This window comes from Urocitellus parryii, chromosome 3 (genome assembly GCF_045843805.1).
Source record: "Urocitellus parryii isolate mUroPar1 chromosome 3, mUroPar1.hap1, whole genome shotgun sequence".
NCBI lineage: Eukaryota > Metazoa > Chordata > Mammalia > Rodentia > Sciuridae > Urocitellus > Urocitellus parryii.
In genome coordinates, this window is record NC_135533.1 from 163,753,452 (window position 1) to 163,776,593 (window position 23,142).

General features: G+C 46.2%; 1 protein-coding gene across 4 annotated transcripts in view; it reads right to left on the bottom strand.

Annotated features, from left to right (window-relative positions):
• The window catches only part of Atxn7 (ataxin 7), a 131,409-nt gene that overhangs the window by 8,539 nt on the left and 99,728 nt on the right, over positions 1-23,142 (bottom strand). For 3 of the 4 annotated variants that reach the window (XM_026397849.2, XM_026397850.2, XM_077795610.1), the window contains 5 exons: positions 9,448-9,700; positions 7,384-7,643; positions 6,635-6,717; positions 1,699-1,952; positions 151-349 (listed from right to left, as the gene is read on the bottom strand). In XM_026397849.2, the coding sequence (XP_026253634.1) occupies positions 151-349; positions 1,699-1,952; positions 6,635-6,717; positions 7,384-7,643; positions 9,448-9,700 (1,049 nt within the window). Of the gene's footprint in view, positions 1-150; positions 350-1,698; positions 1,953-6,634; positions 6,718-7,383; positions 7,644-9,447; positions 9,701-22,218; positions 22,307-23,142 lie in introns of those variants that run through there. The other variant, XM_026397851.2, reaches the window with a different exon arrangement.

The following is a 23,142-nucleotide window of genomic DNA, read 5'->3' on the forward strand; positions in this document are numbered from 1 at the left end:
GAGCAGAAAATGCTCCCGACAGTGCTGGCTCCCGTGGGGCACCTGGCCCAGCTGCTCACACCTGGACCAAGTCCCACACCTCGGGCACACCACACAGTGCCCTGTCCCTGCTGCGGAGGAGGGTCAAAGTGGGGTGGACGCAGAACTTACAGACGCTGGCTGAGGATGACGACCTGAATAATGACAGTCCAGTTTTTCAACAGACTCTTCTTTGTCATCGCCTTCACCCTCCTCACTGGATAACCGAGAGGCTGGCTCAGTGGCAGGCAGGGGAGGGTGTGGAGACTCATGGACTGGAGGAGGGTCAATGGGGGCGCTCCCACCTTGTTGAGCAGGGCAGCCTGGAGGCCTGGGGAGCAGGAAGTGCAGTGGGTCAGGTCACACACGGGGGAGACGGCGTGCCCAGACCGCCTGGGGGCTGGGCTCCCCACTCCTGGAGAGGCTTGCTGGCAAGGCAGCCAGGGAGCAGAATACCTCTCCCCTTGCCTGCCACCACCTGGGAACTCAGTCCCCCCCGTCCTCCCCAGAGGGGGACCGTGTGTGGAGTTTAAGAGAATTAATTACTCCTGTTCCTCTTCAATTTCAAATGGATTTGGGTTACTAAGGCAATAAATTATAAAGCGTGGCCAGGGCTCTACGCTAACCTGGGAGGAACGGGAAGTCACACCAGTACAGGGGCTTTCCCACTCTATGTGGGTACTCTGGAACCTGGTGCGGCCTCTCTGCCCACAGCAACAGTGGCCCAGTGGTTCTGGAATTAGTGTGCTTTTCTTCCTAATGAAAAGCCTTCCACTGAAGATGGCCAAGGGAAGGAGTTGCTAGGGAGTCTGGGGCGGGACCCTGGCACACACCAGGAGCCCCCCGGACGGCTCCTCCAGGGTATTACCCCAGGGCTGACGCTGGAGGGGCCCAGCACACAGGTCCTGGAGAGGGAGGGACTCCATCATTATGCGACAACTGCAGGGCAGAATGCAAGCTACAGCACCCCAGAGCTGGCACCTCCCTAAGCGGAAGCCCTGTTGCCCTCGGCCCAACCACTGGCCCAACCCCCTCCTGCATGCCTCTCCCTTCCGCCTGAAACCTGGGCCCAAGGGTCTTTCAACTTCAACTTGGTCACATATGTAAGCACGCACACCCTCCACCAACACCACCTCAGGTGTGCGTGTGACAGATTCTCAAGCACCTTGGCCCACTGCTTATTATGCTGCTGAAATGTCTCATCTCCACTCAGGACAATGTCCCAAAGGATTGCATGAAAAGTCGTGTTGGTGAGTGGATGTTGTGAAGACTCAGGCCTAGTGCCTGTCCCCAGCAAGAACTCCCACAGTGTACTCCAGCAAGAAGGGAAAAATAAACAGGAAGCCACTGTCAAGGCCATGTGAAATATGCCAACCAGTAACCTGTGGCAGGCAAGGGCCAATGTCAGCCCTGTTCAATGGGGTTGAGAGACGCCCGATTTTGAAGAAGTACAGAGCAGATAATTCGAGCTCTGTGGTGCTGCTTGTATCTGTGACCAGGGAAGCCCTGGCTGAAACTTCCTGAGGGCCTGGACAAGCTTCTTCTCACAGTAAGCATCAACTCTAAAGCGCCTCCCTATGGCGAGCCTGCTGGTGTGTCTCCTGGATTCCTGGCTGCAGCCTTGCCGGGTGCCCACAAGCCTGTCCTGAAGAGGAGCCCAGGTTGGAGGGCTTGGCTTACCTTGGAAGACTGGGGGTGTGAGGTTTAGGTTTGCTAGCTAAGGAAGGCTTTGATTCAGAAGGAGAGTTTTGGTGTGGCTCCTGCGACGATCTAGGAGGGGTGGGATGCGGGTCCCTGAGAGGCTGCGGTGGTGGCTGAGAGTCCAGATGGCGCATCGATTCCTTTTCCCTGGTTTTGTTTTTGTGCTCGGCTAATAACACATCAAATCGTTTTCTTCTACCCTGAACAGCCCTCCGCTGGGTTAAGGAATGTGTCTGAAGAATAAAAAACACAGAAACTGAGGAATCTCTACATGACTTTGATCTGTCACATACCCTCAAACGCCACTCTCTTTAAAAAGCAATCTATACCATCAGCACAGTTAAAGACAGCTCAGCATTTGATGAGATAAAAAAATAATTCCAAAAGCATGATCTTTTCTCCGCTGGACTAAAAGCACCCAGTCTAGACTAACTGGAGGAGAATCTGGGAATGTTATTTCTATCAGAATGAAGGAGTCATGTTAGTTGGGTCACCTGGCTATGTAACTAGTGGACAATAGTAGAAACAGGTGACAGGTGCTCATGTTTTGTTACCATGAGAGCAATTGTTTATTGAGGCTCTTATCAACTCCATTAAAGAGTCCCTCTTTCAACCATTTAAAACTCCAAATGCTAACAAAGGAAAGAATCAATGATTCCATAAACACACATTAACAAATGTTCTTGTAGTAATTGCAGAGAGTAAAAATGAAACAATTGCTTCTCTGTCTTCCAGTGAAAATGCCCTTCGAAGACAGAGTGGGCTGACACATTCTGGAGACAAGGGACCACCATAGCTATGGAAGACCTGAGAGAGAGAACACAAGACCGAGAAAGAACTGCAACAGGAAGAGACACCCAGCAGCCAGTTCCAGTCCCGAGTCTGCAGACAGAGTCAAGGTTCAGAACTGAGAGAGGGGCACCCGGAGGGGAGGAAGGCCAAGGGACAGTTGCTGGCTTTCAGAAGGCAACCAATGTCAACCTCTGATTGAAACACCTGTAAGAAAGCGTCTGTGCGCCAAATGCATTTTGATGATAACCATCATTCTATAAAAACCAAGGTAACAGAGTCTAGTCCCATTCCCAGCAGAAGACAAACCAGTATGTACAAGTGCAAGGTCACCAAAGTTGGCAACTCTTAGTGACAGTTAAGTCTGATCACTGTGGAACGACTTCATAGGTCACAATTCATGAACTGCTGGGGTCTCAGTCTGTAAAAATGCAGGAGACGATGAACCCCAGGAGTGGGTCAGCTTCCATTGATGATAGGGCCCTAGTCACGTGATCCATGAACATAAGTGACTACATCCACATTTCCTCCTCTCATGTTTGAAATACGGCAAGGCATGCTTCCCTACCCTATACGTGCTCTACACCGCACTGCTCTGTGGGCTTACAGACATGTTGGTATGAACTTCGGGGATTTACCTCAAACATTCATCTGAAACATGATAACCCAACCTACTATCTTACTGGCCACTGTGAAGTATGTCCACCCAAAACCCAACCAGGCACAGATAAATGTGCTAAGCTTCTTTTAAAAACTTCAATGTCCTTTAGTATGTAACATACCCACATGAAAGTAACCTGAATGAGGAAAAGGAACTTTGTGTTCAGTGCTACATCAGCACCTAGAACTGCACCTGATGTTTAATAAATGCTCCAGTCAAAAAGTACATAAAAACAAAGATCCTTGTTGAGCACAGTGGCCCAGACCCCTAATCCCGGCAGCCCGGGAGGCTGAGGCTGGAGGATCACAAGTTCAAAGCCAGCCCTAACAACTTAGTGAGGTCCTAAGCAACTTACGGATTTGGCTCTGTGGTAAGGCGCCCCTGGATTCAATGCCCAGGTAAGAAAAAAAAAATGACCCCCCAAAACCCCTCTACCACATACTGAAGGGATGGACGACATGCTGTCCCTGGCCCAGCTGCCTCTCTTTCCAGACACACACATACACACTCCTCCTAAGTGTGCTGTGCTGCTTAGCCAAGGAAAGCTGACTGAAGAAAGCAGGGAGACGGTACTGTCCCCGCTCAGGCTGATGAGCAGACAGGACGTCCACTGGGCTCTGAAGGACACTCCAAATACAGACCTGAAGACGCTGCTGCACCCCGACATCCAGAACTCTGCAAGGGGCTGACGCAGGCACCAGGGAAGACTGGGCACATGCTAAAGCCCTGCTTTCTGCTCTGTGGAGTCACCTGCCTCTTCCTGCCCTCCAGTTTCGCTCCTGGCCTGTCTCTCGGGCTGCACAGAGTCCAAGCCTGCACGTCCCTCCACTGTGCCTCTCCCACACCTCCCAGCCCAGGCAGGACAGAATGACTTCAACCCAGGGTCCTGTGGCTAGGAGCCTTCCTCAGCCACATCTTCTAACTGCAGGCCCCTCCATTTTCATGAACCATCAAGTGGGTTTTCTACTCCTCTCAAGTCACCGATCTTCATCTCTGGCTTTAGACAAGGACAGCGGGCACACCCTGATTCTGTTGGACCCTACACCCCTGGGACCTAGAATAAGACCTGTGCTTGCAGGGTGTGATACCAAGTTTTTCAGTGACGCTGGACAGAGACAGAGGCACAGTGGTCATGAGGCAGCCTGTCATACAGATGAGGGGGGAGGCGGGCCGGAAGCAGACTGCAGGGGACGAGTGAAGGGGGCGAGCAGCGGCAAGCCCACCCCAGGGTGGGAGAGACTCGGGTGAGAACTGGCCCAAGCCCAGGGCGCGAGAGACTCGGCGGCAACTTAGGACATTTAGGGGAGGGCCATGCAGGCATTAGTCCTACACAGCCTAACCGGTTCAGGCCAGAGTGAAGCAAGGGAAGGAGGAGAGCTGACCAGAGGACAATGAAGAAAGAAAGGCACTCTGGGAAAGCAGGCTGGCTGGAGGCTGCATTTTCTGCAAGCTCCATGCTGAACTCATGACAAGTCAGGGCTGAAGAGGGAGACTGATGCAAGGGCAGGCGTAGCACCAGGCCACACGCATCAATGACACATTTACAAGAGCAGAAGAACAGCATGAGCCATCTGAAAGAAAGATGGCAGGAACATGCAGGTCCATACAAAAGCAGGAGGCGCAGGGAGAGTGGGAACACCTCTTGCTGATCCCACTTCTGGGCCTTAAAAACATATCAGCCCAGAGCACTACCTATAACACCTTGTTCTGAACAAGGTAAAGGCCCACTGACAGACAATAAAGAGAAATGTGGAAAATACAAGTGATGGAATATTATTCAGCCCTTGAAAAGGAGCTCTTGCCATTGCAATAACATGGGTGGGTCCAAAGGACATTATGCTAAGAGAAATAAGCCAGTCACAGAACACAAACACTTCACGACCCACTTATGTGAACCAGCCAAACGCACAGAATCAAAAAACAGTCATTCTAGAGGCCAGAGGGACAGGGAAATGAGGAATTACCAATCAACAATCAAAAAGCTCCAATTAAGCAAGATGAATGAGTGCCAAGGACCTGTGGTACAACAGTGTGCGTACAGTCCACAATGATGTGCCGTACACTTAAAAAGGTTACTAAAAGAGGGTGACGCCAAGTGGTGTGGTTCTCACCACAGTAGAACAAAATTTAAAACAGAAAGAAAGAAAACACTTTGGTGCACCATGAAGTTTCACAGTTAACTTTAAAAGAACACCCTGGGGCTGGAGACGGGTTAAGTGGTAGAGTGCTCGTCTACCAGCATGTACAAGGCCCTGGGTTCCATCCCCAGCATGGCAAAAACCAAAAAACCAAGAAACCGAGTAGAACATCCTGGATAAAGAGAGCAAGCCTGCTCCTGAAAGCCAGGCAGACAGGAAGAGGGAGAAAGAGCGGGCCAGCTGGAATCACAGTGTGCAAGAGGGCCGGGGTGTTATTCTACAAATCCCCTTAGATGTAGCTGAAACCCTGACACAATTCTACACAGGTCACGTGGCCATATTCAACACACTACAGTGTGTGTTCAATTAGTATCCCAGGAAGGACAAAAGTTATTTGTCTGGAGGGAGGAGTTTGTCCTTGAGGGAGGACAAACTTGAGGACTCGGGGTAGGGGTGTCCATCAACCCAGGACAGAAGGCAAAAATCAGAATGTAGATGTGTACTTTTCCCATCCCTGAGCAGAGAGTCTATACTTTTTTTTTTTTAATTAGATATTAGGGGCATCCATTCCCCCAAATGGTTCAGAACCACTGTTTTAAGACAAAACATACACAATAAAATTAAATTAGAAACTAATACTCCTTGAACCCCTGTGGAGACAGTTGGGGACACTCTCCAAAGAAATACTGTCCAACAGAGATGCCCACTCAGGCAGTGGAGCCCATGGAAGCCAGCCCAACCTTTTACTCACAGCGAATAGGCCCCTTCGTTATCAGCCTACTGGCCATTTTAAAGGAAAAACAGGAAGACTTCAGAATGGAGAAGAAGATCATTAAATTTCCTAGTTAGATTATATTTTACGTTGTATTTTTGAAAAACTAGAAAGTAAGGCAATTTTAAAGTCACAGATTTTTAAAAAATAGTTTTTTGAAGTTTAAGAATCGTGGTATACACATTTTAAGGAAATTCATATATTTGCAAAGGAAGCTTCTGGACTTGTAAGTCTGTGCAGTTTAAACCACACCAGAGAGTATTACATTTCTATGTAGCAATACCAAGTCCTGAGAAACAGCAGACTGATCAGGGAAGGACTCTGTTTTCTAGGACACAGAACTCATTGAAAATAAAACCTCTCTTGAGAGCATGATTCCCATCACACGCTTCACCCTTTGCCAACTCGAGCTCCTTTCTCTGGACCAAGTTATGTCCTCACTGACACAACTGAGGACAGTCTCCAGAGCATCAGTTAGACCATGGGACAGTGTGGTCCCTTCTCAGAGCCCCCATGATCGCCACAGGTGTCAGCTCTGCCTGCAGGAAGACCTACCTTGCACGTCAAAGACCTGGTGCAGGGCTTCTTGGTGTCGAGATCAATGACCCCACAGTGGATGTCAGGATCAAACTCTCTTTCTGTCAAAAGCACAGAGACATTAAAATAGGCTTGCCAAACACTCCTTCATTTATTTTGTAAATTAGAAAATAGGAGACATCTCAAGACAGACAAATGACAGCTGGAATGAAACCCACAAAGACGTGTGAGCACCACATAGCAGGAGCATCACTAAAATGCCACAACTGCATGAGCGCATAGGAAAGTGACTGTCATGCAGCATCACCGCGTCACTGAATTCAGAACCACACCAGAAAGCTTTCAATGGGCCCCACACCCTGCGTTTGCACATTCACGTGCACGTTTGCAAGTGGCACTCTTTTAAAGCAAGAGTGAGCCAGGCATGGTGGCTCATGCCTGTAATCCCAAAGACTCAGGACACTGAGGTAGGAGGATGTAAGTTCAAGGCCAGCCTCAGAAACTTAGCCAGGCCCTAAACAACTTAGCAAGACCTTGTCTCAAAATAAAAAATAAAAAGGACTGGGGACGTGGCTCAGTGATTAAGCACCCCTGGGTTCAATCCCCAGTACAAAAAAAAAAAAAAGCAAGAGCTAAGAGGACAAACACTACCTAGGGAGCCTCTCCTAGGGCTGAGTGGGTCAGCAGTACACACAGCAGTCCCCTTGGTCCTTGGGAAAGCCCACTTGAAGTACAGAAACACTATTAAGAAAGAGCTGGGGGGTTACCTGATAATCTCTTATTTAAAAACTTCCTGTTATTGGAACCGTCTTCGGGTTTCTTTTCCAGAGCGGGTGGTGCAGGAAGCCCTTTGCCATTCAGAATCTGTCCAGGTGAAGGCAAGGTTGGCTTTGGTATTGAGGGGCAGTTAAGGCCAGGCTTGACTGAGGAACTCACAGTAGCAGGACAGGGTGGCCCTGCCGCAGGTTTCAGTAGTGTGCCATCCATCTTCGGATGAATCTTCTCCACTTTCACAGACGGCGTCATGCTGCAAGAGCAGGAGAGAGCACCAACGCCTGAGTGAGGGCAGCCCCGAGGGATGAGGCAGAGCCAGGGTCAGCAGCACCACATGGACTGGCTCTCCAAAAGGCACCTTTTGAATTTTGTAAGAATTCTCCAGAAAACCCTGTAAATGTTCACACACTCATCCAGTCCATAAGCCCTTTGACGAGGCAAAAGGCCCATTATCATTTCAGAACAATTTTACACACGGACCTATAGGAGACTTGGATCGAATACCCACCCAATGCAAGTTCTGCAAGAGGCAGACCAGGCAAAGGTCTAAAAGGACGAAAGACTCTGCAGAACCCTTATGTCACTAAAGATTTATGAGGACTCAAATAAATGTCAAATATACATGCCTAACAACACAGCACCAAGACAAGGCTCCCTGCTCTTGTCAAAGATGACGACCAGTGTTTAATTAGCAGATGATGTGCCAGTTCTCCACTTCCTGATAAGAGGCTTCTATGGCAGGGGCTTTAAAGCATAAGTCCCTGGGATGGAGTTGGTGAGCCCTGAGGACCTGTCACACAGCTAAAGCCCTGACTGCTCTTGGGATCTCAGACACTGTCATTTTCCCTTCATAAAACAGGTGATGTTGATAGGACCCTAACAGTGGGCTGGTCCCCTCTGAAGCCCTAGCTCCACATGAGGAGCTGGAGTGATGGTTCTGCAAACTGTTTAGTGGACTGCTCCATGGCTGTCAGGCTGGCGAGTGATGTGGGCGCTGCACTGGCATCCTCTCTGGCTTTCAGACAGCTCCAGGAGCGAAAGTCGAGCTTATCATCCTGCGCTTCTGACAGATGAGCAGGTACTGGGGGCATAGTAACCAGGACAAATAGCCCCAAACAGCTATACCTGGAACAGCCCGAGTAGCAGAGACTCTGCAAGATGTTGTGGCCTCTCCTGGTAGGCAAGGTCCTTGAGCAGTAGCAGGTGTTAGGTCCTGCTGTGAGATTAACCGCAGGTTATCAGACCTTGGGGCTGAGCTGGGTGGCATAAACTGCAAAGGGAGCCATGCCAGGGAAATGCTACCCACTACTAGGCTGAGGGGTGCCATGACGAAGCAAGATGTGTTTCTATGGGTGTGCACAGCCACTCCTTCACGTGACCTCAAGAGGCCTGCCAACTTCCAGATCCACCCTGGAAGCACGCCAGAGCCTTGCCAGGAGAGTGTGAACTTCTCTCAGTCTCCCTGCATCACAGCTGTGATGTGAACCCAAAGCTGCCGGGAGGAAGCACTGCTTCCTGGTTGGTTTTGCAGGCCCCAGAAAATCCTAGAGCAGCATCTGGGAATCTCTTCACCTTTTATTTCTACTATTACTGATAGCTGTGGCAGGAATGCCAGCACCTATTCATTAACTGCCTCCTGGGGGCCAGAGACAGATACCAACTAGAACTCCCCTTCCCGGAGGCTGTTACTCTTAGATGCTGAAACAGTGCCTTGCACACAGCCCTCAAGGAAGCAGCAGAAATGGGATGTAAGGCCTATCTGACCTCAAGTCTTCTCAGACAAGGCCTCAAGTTGTGCTTCTTCCTGCTTATGTGGAACCGGGGTATACTAGTGGGAACTATCCCACTAAGACGTTGGGATCAACAAGCACCATTATTATCACTGCTACCACTACTCTGGAAGTCTCCTGAGGCTCAGTGGGGAACAAAAGAGCCAGCCACACACACTTGAAAGCCCCCTGCGTGGGCCTGTTCCCATGGCTCCCGGACTCTCCCACCACTGTACACAGGCACACTGTAGCAGGACCGGCGCTGGAAACCCTCAGGGCCATACTCACATTCTATTGTGGGGGACTCTACTTTGCTGGAGGGGATGCATTGGCCTGGTGTTCCCCCTGGGTTGCAGTTTCTCTTTGGGCGATTTCAACGACTTGGAACTTGAGGAGGACGTGCTAAGAACCCCTCCGCTGGAAGAACGGCTGCTTCCACTTGCACTGCCTCCTTTGCTTTTGGACAGAGAAGGGAAGAAGGAAAATACTGAAGTGGGAGGAACGGCCATAGAAGGCTTGCTGGATGAGCTATGTCTTCTTTCTGGAAAGGAAAACAGAAAGAAAGAAAGAAAAAAAAAGACACCATGTTTCAGGCAAATCTCACATGGAACGGGAAGAGTTCCCTGAAATCAGCATGTTTAGGTTGAGACATGTTATCATGGAGTCAAAACACACTAGATGCAGTCACTTTCAGAAAGGGCTTATCTAGGCCCCACACTTACTGAGCGTTCTAGGAACCAGCCCTCCTGTTTCCAAAGCACCTCGACATAACGAGGTTTATCACAGATACCCATCAGGAATTAAACATCCATTCTGAACACCAGCATACTGCCTTTTGGGTTTTCTCTGCTGGAAATGAACCTCTAACCTGGATTCAGGAAGAGAAAGACTATTCCCTCATCTGCAGAGCTCTGGAAGTGACACTGCTTGGACATCCTCTCCTCCTTTCTAGCTCAGCCCCTCTCTGATTTTCAAAATAGCAGGATCTTCAGAAACAAGTTGTACCTTTTTTCTCCCCGTCACTACCCACCAGCATATGACACCAAATAAGCACCAAATAAAGATGTTTCTAGGGTTATCTTATCGTTCCTTAAGAATCTGTGCTAAAATTTTCCAGTGAATCATTTCACTGCCCCGCCACCCCTTTAAATAATCTCACTTGACTACAGATGGCACAGCCCCGGCTCACACCACCAGGGTGCCAAAGGCGCAAGACAAAATACCATAAATAGCTAGGCATGTTTTTTTAAACCAGGAAGTAATTCATGGTTAAGAACAGACTACAAAAGTTTAACTGAGAATAAATGTACCCACGGGAGAATCAATTTTTTTCTGAGTATGGCAATTTAATATAAATCAAGAGATGTTGAAAAATGTTACTATTGAAAACCTATTTAATTAATTAACTATTTGGTAAATTCATCTACTTGAGACCCCTGCAACGGCTGCTTGGTGGAAGCCTTAGATTAAACTTGTAAATTAAAATCACACACTTGCTTAACTCCAGCTTTCAAATGTCTGTGACCCAACCCTGACTTATCGCAAAGGGGAATTCCATTCTGTGAGTACCTGAAACATGGAGCACGTTAGAATCAATGACTCCAAGCAGCATTTAAATGGCTTGTTTCCAAAGCCCATCTTTTAGTAGCCCAGAACCTCTCAGTGAGTCTTACTCTTGTTAGGACAGTTTAACAATGCTTTATGAGGTTTCTAGTGCCTGCTCCTCACCAGGACAGACAGATACTATCTACAGACAAATTCAAATTAGCCCACTCGACCACAGAAAGGCTATCCTCTAGTTACAAAGGGTAAGTTGATAGTGATGCATAAAGGCCTCTTGCTGTGCCCACCAGGTGAAGGAGTGTAAGGAAGGAAAAACTAAAGCGACTGTGGGGAATTACTTTTCCAAATTTGGCATCTGAAGTGTGTTTCTCTTTGTCTGTTTTAAATCTAGTCTTTCTTTTTTCTATGATTCCAAAATGCACGGAACCTACTTCCACGCTTCAGCATTCGTCTGCCTCGATTGTAAACATGTGCTTATAGCTTTGCCACCTGCCCCTGCCCAGGACAGACTGAGCTGTAAGACTGCAAAAAAGAAGTGATTTCCAAATGGCCCTGACAGTGGTTCTTACCCTGGAATGACCCCAGGAACTCGCCTGCAACCCTCCCTTGAGGATGGTGACTTAATTGGTTTGGGATGTGGCCTGGGCATCTGGACCTGGGCAAGCTTCCCCTGGTGACTCTGCTGTGCAGCCAGGGTTGGAAGACTCACCTGGATGAGGCTGATGTCTCGAGAACCATTGACCACGGCTGGTGGAACCCCTGGCACATGGCACTACATACGAGGGCTGCCACCATGTGTCCTTAATGAGTGCTTTCCACACCACCATCCCCTGCAAACCGTTCTCCCACCCTCAGCAAAGGCATATAAAATACTATTTGTTTTACTCAGATTTATTTTCAATGCTATACTTCCCTCTTCTTTGGTCTAATTCTGTCTCTAATAGAGGCATTCTTGGTGTCTTGGACCAGACAGTTCTACATACAGGACTTCAATATGGTTCACAGTCCTGGCCCCACCATCTGGTCACCAGTTAGTGCCCCTCTGCCCCAGACCACTTGAACCCAACTCCTATCATTCCAGATGGGCTCCAGAGTAAAGCAGAGCACCACCACCTTCAGCTGAGAGCTGTTCCTCAAAGCAAGATCTCCATGAAACGACAGGCTTAACAAGCTTGCTATGTTTTTCTGATAAACACTAAAATAAATATTAAAATTTAATATTTACCCATGGTAACCCACAAAAAGCAACCTGAGTACTGTTCCCTTGGGACAATACTGTCTGTGGCATAAAGAGGTGGATACCTCCCACCCACTGTAAGCTAGAACGCTGGGCTTAGAAGTTTTATTCTGTGGGTATCAGAGATCTCAGGTGTCTCTGGGCAAGTGGGCACACACTCCTTAATTTGCGATGGTTTGATTTTATAATATTTCAACTCTATGGTTGTGCAGAAGTGATATACATTCAGGAAAACTTGGAATTGTGAACTGTCACCTTTTCTTAGGCTCGTGATATAATACAGTCAGGATGACATTGGGCAGTTCCAGAAAGCCACAGCTCCCCATGAGCCTGATCATGACAGGAAGGAACCCTGTGCTGTGTGGCTAATTAAGATGCTCAGAAGGTTAGGTATCTCAGCCCTATCTTATATTGTATTTAGAAACAGGGTCTCTCACTGAGTTGCTGAGGGCCTCACTAAGTTGCTAAGAGGCTGGCTTTGAATTTTCAATCCTCCTGCCTCAGCCTCTTAAGCACAGTACTAATATATTCTTGAGGGGCTGGGGTTGTGGCTCAGTGGTTGAGTGCTCGTCTTGCAAGCGCGGGACCCTGGGTTCAATCCTCAGCACCACATAAAAAAATAAATGAGTGAAATAAAGATATTGTGTCCAACTATAAAATAAATATTTAAAATATATAAATATATTTAAATAAAATTCAGAAACAGCTTCGCCTATCATGCTTGTTTTAAGAAGGCAAAGCCATTGAAATATTAAGGAACAAGCTGACCACCACAAAATCTTGCATTTGTTTTTGTCTGCAAGAAACACTGGGCAATGCAGAAACGACACCTGCCTGATGGAGCCACACAGGACACACAGTGCACATACCGCAAACACCCACCATGGATCTCAGTTCACAATGAACAGCTGCTGTCCCAACTCTCCGTCCAGTCTCACACAACCTCCCTCTACTACCAGGAGTGGCAACCCTGCCCAGGCCACTCCACAGGCAAATGCCAAGGCTCTTTCTTCAAGGTCCACTGCCACATTTATCCGAGTATTCATGTATTTTGGACTATTTACTATATGTAAGACTGTGCTACCATTTTCATTATGTTCCTCTTTTTTTTTCTGCATGTGTCACTGATGAAGTTTTTGAGTGTTGTGCCATAACCCCATTTTTCCCAATAAGACTCATGTGGTTTTTATTGCACAATTTTGCACAGTGCAGTAAGTTTTAAGGAATGCATGTTGTGTTATAGCAGAACTGACTGCAACTGTAGGCTTGTCCTTTCAATTTTCTATTCCCATCAGGGGCCACTCTCCCCATTATCTATCTATCTATCTATCTATCTATCTATTTATTTTGCTATTAAAAGAAATTTTAACTTTTATTTATACTATTACATTTTTTATTTGTTCTTTTTAGATTCCATAATAGTAGAGTGCATTTTGACGTACTATATATATATATTCATACATGAAGTCTAACTTCCCATTCTTGTGGTTGGACATGGTGTGGAGTTTCACTGGTCGTGTGTTCATATAGGAACATGGGAAAGTTCTGTCCCATTCATTCTATTTTCTGTCCTAGTCCCATGCCCCTCCCTTACCTTCATTCCTCTTTGTCTAATCCAATGAGCTTATTCCCTGCCTCCATTTTCTTTAGTTCACATCTTCTTTCCTTGCCTATTAAATCTTAGTATGGGATTCAGCATTAGAAAATCCAGACTCAAAGCTTCCTAATGTTAAGTCTGTTGATGTATCAATTAAAAAAAAAAAACCCTGTAATTCCTACTTCAACAAAAATGAAAGCTATTTAAAAACCAAGATCATGTGAACATTTCATTCACTAAAACTTAAAACAGGCTGTGTGTGTGTGTGTGTGTGTGTGTGTGTGTGTGTAGCTGAGATTACGGCTGAGAAGTGCCGGCTCAAATCCTTGTCATGCTACTGAATTAAGTTGTTCCTTCACAACACAAACTGGTAAATTGCTCTGAAAAGGACAGAATCTGGCTTTCTCCTCACAAGAGAGCAAAGGAGAAAAACCAAATTTAATTACGGTTGAGTTGGACTCCCTTTATCCTTTCAGTATGGATATTTATTTTTCTTAAGATTTTAAACTGGGCTTACAGCTTTAAAAAAGTTTATTCTGAGATCAAATGAGAAATAGGCGACTTACGGTAGGGTTGGGGAGCCTACATTCAGGGGACAAAGTGGTGGACAGATGCTGAGCATGGCTGGAGTGTGGTTTGCCGAGCAGTCCGGGCTGCGCCATCAAAGCGCTCCTCTCTCTGGGTCTGGCAGTGGCCCAGAGGAAGCACACTGTCCTGAGTGGGGAGGGCGCTGCCAACGCTCCAGCAAGGGACTCAGACGGGCAGGCCATAGCCAGGCGGGCGCAGGCAGAGCGAGCCACGTGCCAGCTTGAGGGGGCCACGTAGAGGTAAGTAGACCTGGGGGACAGGGTGGGCAGATGGAAGGAGAGAGGAGGGGGGAGGGGAGGGGGAGGGGAGGGGGAGGGGAGGGGGAGAGGAGGGGGGAGAGGAGGGGGGAGAGGAGGGGGGAAGCCTGAGCCAGCGCCCCCTGGTGGCCTGAACACACAGAGCAGCGAGCCTGAAGGCAAGGGCAGGGGAGGGGAGGGGAGCGCTCTGTAGGTCTTCCAAAATGGAAAGCAACCAACAATACCGAGTTTCTTATTCTGAATTCACGCTGAGGTATTTTTTTTTTAATCGTTAGTATTAACACCCAGGTAGGTATAAGCCAAATGAAGTTCAAAGCAAACAATTAGATCTTTTCATGTCGTAAATATTGCTTTGAAAACAACCAAAAATAATTCATAATGCACAACTGTTAAAACCAGGGCACAAACTTAAAAAAGGAGTCAAAGCAAATTGTAACTTCAAACACTTATCATTCATGCTTAGGAAAAAACCTAGATATGTGTCAAACTTTTTTAAAACTGGCTACTTCCCAGGCTTATAGGTCTATTAAAAAAAAAAAACTTTCATGTATTATTTGATATTTCTAAAATGGCCATAGCTGACACGATTATCAAATACATACTTTATAAAAAAGAGAAATTTTGCTGGGTGTGGTGGCATACACCTATAATGACAGCCACTTGGGAAACTGAGGCAAGAGGATCACAGAGGTCAAGGCCAGGTTGAGCAACTTACTGAGACCCTGTCTCAAAATATAAAATAAGATGCTATGGGGATGTGGCTTAGTGCACTTCTTGCCTAGCATGTGCGAAGCGCTGGGTTCAGTTCCCAGTACCCTCCCGCCCCCTGCCACAGAGTCTACACACACACACACACACACACACACACACACACACACACACACAGCGTGCACATGCATGATAGTGAGAAAGAGAATGATTATGTTAGTTGTGGCATCCTGCTTAACCCTAGAGAACAGGTATATGCTGTCCATGGTCCTTTGCAGAACACACTTCTCTATCATTCATGAGCATGGTATTTCTATCCCATCTTGGTGGGCATCACGCGGCAGGGCTAATGGATAAGAAAACCCACAGAACTCTTTTTACTCTGAGAGCTTTTCTTGTATCTTATTAAACCTTTTGCTGTTCTTTTATAATCTAAACTGATGAGAAATCTCACCTTCAACAACAGTAAAAGTGGCAGCTGTTGCCACTGTTTACCGAGTAGATACGATGTGCCAGGTGCCCTGTGATGGGATTTCCAGGGATTAGCTCACTCAGCCCTGACCAGCCTTCTAACAAAGTAGGCACTGTTATCATTCCCACTTTCCAGATGAGGAAGCTAAGGCTTTCAAGGACTGAGTCAATGGCTCAGAGTCATCCAGCTAGATAAGAGGCAGAGCTGGGAGCACTTCCAAGGCTGACCGACTCCAGCACAGTAGGTCCGCCTGTTCTTAGACGGTGCTGGGTATTAGAAAGCCATATATATGGTCCAGGGCCAACAGAGGGAGAGTAAAGGTAAAAGCTGGGGCACAGATCAGTAGGAAGCTCTTCTTCCGAGGTGCTCGGCAAACGAAGGTTAATTGCTGAAGTCCACACAGGCTGAACATACAAGCTCATGGATGACAATTTGTTGCTATAATTGAGGTGGGATCCAAAATCTGAGGGAAATCCAAATTGTGGATTTCATCTTTCCATTTAGGAAGTCTCTATTCTAAAGATCAACTATGAGTGTCCACCAATTTAGCATTTTTTGGTTTCTGGTTTCTGAAGTAGCCAAGATGGTTTGAAGAATGAATTTTGATAGAAAATAACAACTAGGGCTGCCTTTTGGCTGGGCCAAAAAGAATTATCTTACTTAGAGTGCCCCGGGGGTTCAACCCCCAGTGCTTCTCAGAGGAGCATGTTCTGCAAAGGACCATGGACAGCATATACCTGTTCTCTAGGGTTAAGCAGGATGCCACAACCAACATAATCACGCACACTTCCAATCTGTTCACTGTTGCCTTCCCAGAAGAAGCTCAGTGTGTTGGGGATAGTCTTGAGATGAGCTGTGCTACTAAATAGCTGAGTAGAATCCAAAGAAAAAGAAAAATAGTTAATTTAAAAAAATTATTTAAGCTCACTGAAAAAGACAAGAACTTTGGAGGTGGAGACGTGAGCCAAATATCTGCTCTGCCTGGGTGACTCAAACAGCCGCCTGACTCCAGGCAGTGTCCACACCTGCCAAGCCTACCTCACAGGGCTACTGGGGAGGAGGTACTGGGATCACAGCAGGGACTGCTACAGAGGCCCAGAGTTCCTCCAGTTGATACTAGGTACACTCCATTCCTTTAGACATAAAAATACTTGTCATTCCTCCTGATTACTAAAGCAGGCAGGACACACATCAGAGCAAACCAAACCCACTCTATTCCAAGTTCACTTTTCTCCAGTGTGGTAAGGGTTTTGTTTATATATTTTTATGTCATTCCAGAAAGATACAGATGTTCCTCGACTTACAATGGGATTACTTCACAATAATTTACCCACAATAAATTGAAAACATAAGTCAAAAACCACATTAATGCACCTACAGAACACTGCAGGAGAGCGGTCATTTTCCCTTGATCACCAAGCCACTGATTAGAAACTGTGGATCCTGTGCTGCCCAGCATCTCTGATAGTATGAAATCACACATTTCCAGCCCAGAGGGGGGAAAAAAATCAAAATTAAAAATCTGAAGTGTGGTTTTACTGAATATACATTGCCTTCACACCACTGTAAATCTGAAAAATCCTAAACTGAATCACTGTAAATTGGAAACGCTATACTAAGCTCTTCTCGGAGCTCAGGGGAACAACTTTTAGCATCTGTTTTATAATAAATGAACTCTCACTAAACAAAAAGGATAATCAAACTAGGTGTGTGGTACACGCCTCTAATCCCAGTGACTTGGGAGCCTGAGGCGGGAGGATCAAAAGTTACAAATTCAAGGCCAGTCTGAGCAACTTGGTAGACTTTGCCTTAAATAAAAGGGAGTGGGGCTAGGGATATAGCTCAGTGGTAGAGTGCCCCCGGGGATTCAATCCCCAATGCTGTTTAAAAAAAAAATTAATTTTAGCTTAAATTAACTTAAATTGGAAGTCAGCTTATTTTCCTGACAGAGCTCAGGAAACATTCAGGAAGAACTGCAGGCAGTCAGAGCATGGTGGCGCATGCCTGTAATCCCACTTATTCGGAAAAGTGAGGCAAGAGGATTTTATTTTTGAGGCCAGCCTGGATAACTTAGGAGGACCATCTCAAAATAAAAATTAAAAAGGGCTGGGTGGGAGAGCCCCAGGGTTCAATCCCTAGTATGAAGGGAAGGATGAGCAGACTGCAGGTTTAGAATGCAACAAGGTAAGGATCAAGTCTCCAATTTAGTTTGTGGATCCAAGGGTAGAAATCTTAGGCAGATTATCAAAGTAACAATTCTTATAACCCACAATTTTCTTTGAATGAAATTCATACCTTGGGATAGATTCAGTCAGGTAGGTTTAAACAGTGTGCACTCTATACAGAAAGGCTTTAGGAAAAATGACAATTTATGCCTCAAAGAATGTATAATTTCATGCAGTCTCTGACAGCCCCATTCCCAAAACACCCCACAATCACTCCAATGTAAAGCAAAGACTTTCGATAATCAAGCTTTCATGGCTATAAAATGCAAAACACAGGTAAATACGCACAGACTGTTTGTTTGGTCAGGCCTACCAAGTCACAATGTGCTTATCAAAAACTCAGTTCAGAAACTTGGGATCATTTATTAAGGTGAAGGAATCAAATTGTTTATGTCCAAGATGAAAAATAACTGCAATATGCTATCATACAGCTCCCGATCAACACAACTGTCTGTCATGCTTCTGTTTCAGGCTGCCAAACTTGTGAGGTGTCAATTAGCATCATGTGTCTCTCATGGGAGAATGACTACTTAGAAACATCTAGATCAGGACCTGGAAGAGATGACAAATCAAGACCCTTCTTCTATTTATATAATTTCCAGCACTTCTTTTTACACATCGATTTGTGCTAACTTTTGTCATTCACAACTGAATTATTATTCAGAGCTTTTAGCAATATCAACTTAAAATCTGGACTGTTATTTACCCAATTTGCTAAGTAAATATAGTGGCTGAGTAGACGCCAATTTAGTACTGGTCTGAGCAATGATATCTGTGAAACACTGACTCTGGGCCCCATGAAGGAGATAACATATGTATCTTCCCAATAACTATTAAAAGATCCTTGGTATAACACTTAAAGTCATACCATGAGCCCAGACAGGGACATGAAGCAATGAACAGCTTCTAGCTACTTTGGTCACTGCCAGCTCTCCCTGCACACGTTCTGACTCTCAAGCAGCAGCACTAGTGTGCCAGACCAGCAACACAGCCCTCCTGCATTCTTGGTTGTCAGAGGCTCTTCTTAACTCCACATCTGCTTTTCCTTTGATCCCTTTCCTCTGGGTTCTCCAGGCACTTGACTAGACTACTCTAGAGACAGCCAGGTATTGCCTAATTGCTGAAAAGGAAGCACATGGGCAGGACTGTCCCAGGGACATGTACATCTGGAGTTGGGGAATCCAGAGCTGACCTCTGCCATGCAGCGCCTCAAAGGACAATTAGCCAAGAGTGGGGCCAGCAGAAGGCAGCACCACTGGCCGAGGAGGGTTACGAAAGGCACTGAAAACACTGAGAAAAGAGCCTTCACCACAAAGCACTCGGCATCACTTCCACTAGAGAGGCTCCACTGAAAAGGACGATTTCAGCACTGGCTGCCCTAACAAATGAGTCTCCCTCTGCTACCTCTGCCAAATGCACTTGTCCTTCCCCGATGCAGAGGTGCTTTTAAATTAAAACGTAAGAGGAAAGTGCAGGAGAGAGTCATTTACAGCACTTGGGCCACTTGAAACAACTTTTCGCTAAAGGTCTATAATCAAATTATCAAGCCCTTCAAGTCAGTGCTTTATGACGGAAATAAAGGCCCCACTGAAGTATTGGGGTCTCTTGGCATTTCCCGGCTCTGGGCTGGGCGGCACTGCAGCACACCCATTCACACAGGCTGCATGAAAGGGACAGATCACAAAGGGCAGATTACAAGGGAGAAAGACTCCACTCCAGTGGGGGAAGGGCCAGGCGTGAACAGACTGTAAATAATGTTGCTAAGAAAGGAGCAGAAATATGGCAACTTCAAATAATCTTCTTGCCAGGAATTCTTCCCAAGAGGACTTGTTCTTTCTGAACTCCACTTTCAAGTATGTGAGAAATATGAAAAACCTTACTGCATATCTGGGGGGTATTCCTCCTCTGCCTGCCTAACTTGTAGCTCTTTGCAAGCATTTGTAAAAGCCCTTTCAAAGGCATCCAAGGGCTTCTCTGACAGGGATGGAAGGGCAGAGACAAAGAAGGGTTGTAACAGTTGACCACGCTGGCTGTCGGGGCAGCACCTCTTCGGCAGAATCGCTGCCAGAAGATGGCTCGTCCCAAGGAAAACTGGGCTGTCTAGTAGCCAGCTGGTTTCCTGCAGGGCGCCCTTCCTAAACTCCCGCAATCCCGCTCATGGTGCAGGGCAGACCTGCACGGGGCTATCATCTGCATCCTCTCCCTTCTCTCTCTCTCTCTCTCTCTCTCTCTCTCTCTCTCTCACACACACACACACACACACACACACACACACTTACTTTTGGGGGTGGGGGAGAGCTGCCACTGCTCTGAACAAAACACAGCCACCCAACTTCTCATGCCACCTCTGTGGTCCTGGAGTCACAGATTCTGAGTACAGACACCAGGCCATGCAGAAGCTGGCTGACACTTGTACTTTGCTAACAGCCAGGAGGACTTCTCCCTGCTGTCCTCAGGAAGCACAGTGTTACCCAAATGACAATGACACAGAACAGCAACAAATCACCCTGCCTGAAACAAACATGACCTCACCAGGTGATGCACGTCATTTGAAAGAGCCACCTCTCTCTCCCTCCCACACTGCCATGCACTTGCAATGTTTCTAGTCCTCAGGAATCACATGTGAAGAAGGGGGGGGAGAACCCTAAAAATCCATCACTCTTTGGCTATGCTTGATCTCCTGATTTAGTCCTTTATCTTTTAAAGGAAAAAGTGCCTCAAAAATTCAACAACACAACATTGCTATACCATGTGCAATTCAAGCATGAATCATATTCCATTTTTACATAAGCATCTCTGTGGTCCCATTTTGGGTCTGGGTCACAGTTTTTTTCATTCAACAGAGCTATCATCAAAATGCAAAAAGAGAATTAAAAAACAAACTGCTTTTACCACTCCCAACTTTTACACATGCAGGGAGTAACAGAATAAAAAAAAATCAATCTAATAAAACTCAAAATTAGAGTTTTCTTGGTTTTGTTTGTTTGTTAAATAAACTTCTGTGTAGAAATCCCAACAAGGAGTCCCATCTTCCCAGGTCAAGGAAAAGCAGCAACTCCAAGGTGCAAAGGAAAGACAGCACTGTCTGTTGAAGCGCTGTGCTCAGTCACCATCTCCACAGCTGACTCCCCTAGTTTGTACCCTTTCCATTTAACTTATTCTGGATGAAAGGAGGCACATCTGGAAGATCCCAAACACGGCAGTCACAGAAAGCTCACAAAGCCCGAGAGACTTATGCTTAAGCATTCCATAGTAAGGAAAGAATGAATCATTAGCTACTTAACTACACCTATGTTTTCAATGAGTTTGCAACACAGTTTACTTTTTCTTTTTCTGAAGAGAGAAACAGTATCTGCTCCACCTTCAGGCTGGGGCTGTGAACAAATAAAACACCAGAAGTGATATGCAAAAATGAAACCAGAAACAGCAAAACCAAAACTTCCTGACAAGAGTTTTTAGAAAAAAATCATCAACAATAGCAATCTGGCTGAAGGTGTGAGATCTATTTGTAGTTTCAATCCTACAACTGGGAATAAAGTCTCAACCTCAATTAAAACCATCCAGTCCAGCTGATTACTGCAGAAGCCATGAAATTTGAATCCAGTGAAAATTCAAGAACTCGGTTGTCCCCTCACTTCCTGCGTAAAGACAGGCAAGAGGTAGGGAAGAACCAGTTCAGCTCTGCTGGCTACCTTAACACCACAACGGAAAAAAAGTCTTTTCTGGCAGTCAGTGCATAATTAAATTTTTATACACTCAATTTAAGTTACTGAATGACTTCCCAGGGTGACTGTTTGTATTTTGAAGTTGTTCTTCCTCTTGACACAGTGTTCTGTTTGAAACTTTGCTGTGGATTTGAAGTATCTGACAAAACAGCTTTCAAACACATTCTACAGGAAACTGTGAACTGCCTGTCATGAAACCTCACTCACCACAAGTAAGATTAGAAAAAGGGAAAAAAAAAAAAAGTTAACGCATTAAAGCGTGTTACAACGTTCCTCCATTTTTTTTTTTTTTTTTTAAAGAGGGCACTGTAACCAATGCTCTCCCTGTTTTGAGATACGGGAACCGTTGGGTGCAAACCTCAGCATTTTGTTGGAGTTAATAGCAAACTCGACTTTGTCTGCGTTTGAACTTTGGCCAGATCGCTCAAATGACATTTCAGAATGGCTCCTGTGGACAGCTTGCAGCAGCTAATCCCTCTTGCTGCGATTACCCACTCTGATCTCCTGGCTCTGCAGAACTCCCTCCCGCCACCACTTAGCAGTGCAGCCCTCGGGGCCTGCACACACCAGGAGGCCCTCTGCGGCCCTGTGTCGTGTTAGTGAAGACCTAACCCACCTTCCACACACTCCTCCAGGACTGGGCCCTGCGCCAAGTCCAGCCTCAGAAAACTGCCTCGGCAAACTTACCCAGCGGAGCTTTCAGCTCCTGCGCAGAGGAAGGGCTGCACTGGGGAGGCGTCCTGTTACCTTCCATTCACAGAACTGGGCCGTGCCTCACTGCACACTCGCTACCGCAGATCTGCATCATGATTCGGGGCTGCCCACCAACTCCAAATATGCTCCATGTTTGGGCTTATGTAACATTTGCTACTACTGTAAAAAGCACTTGAATTACAAAGGTCCTGGCAGATCAACAGAAAACAGGGGGTGGAGTCTAATTTCATCTAATATGGTCATACAAGGCGTCCCGGCCAGTGTAAATTAATCCTTCTATTTGAAAGGCAACTGCCAGAACTGGAGAAGATGGAATTTACAAATCTAACCTGCTAAAATGTAAATTACTCACACCCTAATTTTCCCAAATGCTTTTAAAGTGACACTGCTATCCACAGGTATATTAAAAATTTTACATGATTAATCATAAAACCTACAGTTTTAAGCTTTGCTAGAATTACAGGGTTTTAAAGTTAAAATATTTCTATAAATAGCAGTCTTTCTCCATGTTTTATTTCCCTTATACCATCTATAATTACTACACTTTAAAAAAGTTTCTTATACCCATGCATGCTTTTCTAAATCTAGTAACAAAAATCTTGACCCATTTTCTCTGCATACTTTCAAAATATGCATAATTTCATATGCTGCCAACTGCCTTGAGCTTGGTGTTCAATCACTGGACCACTAAAGCTGGGGACCTTCTATACTTTCAATCCAAAAATTTTCCCAAGTGGCTCTTTGTTTACTGGTCTGGCTGTTTGCCTATCTCAGCCCTATTATACCCACCCCCATGACTACTCCCCCTCTTGTGAATCAACAAATCTTACTGTCAAACAGACAAGGGGGAAAAAAAAACTGCCAACTGATCTGAGTTTTATGTTAATGATGGTTCAG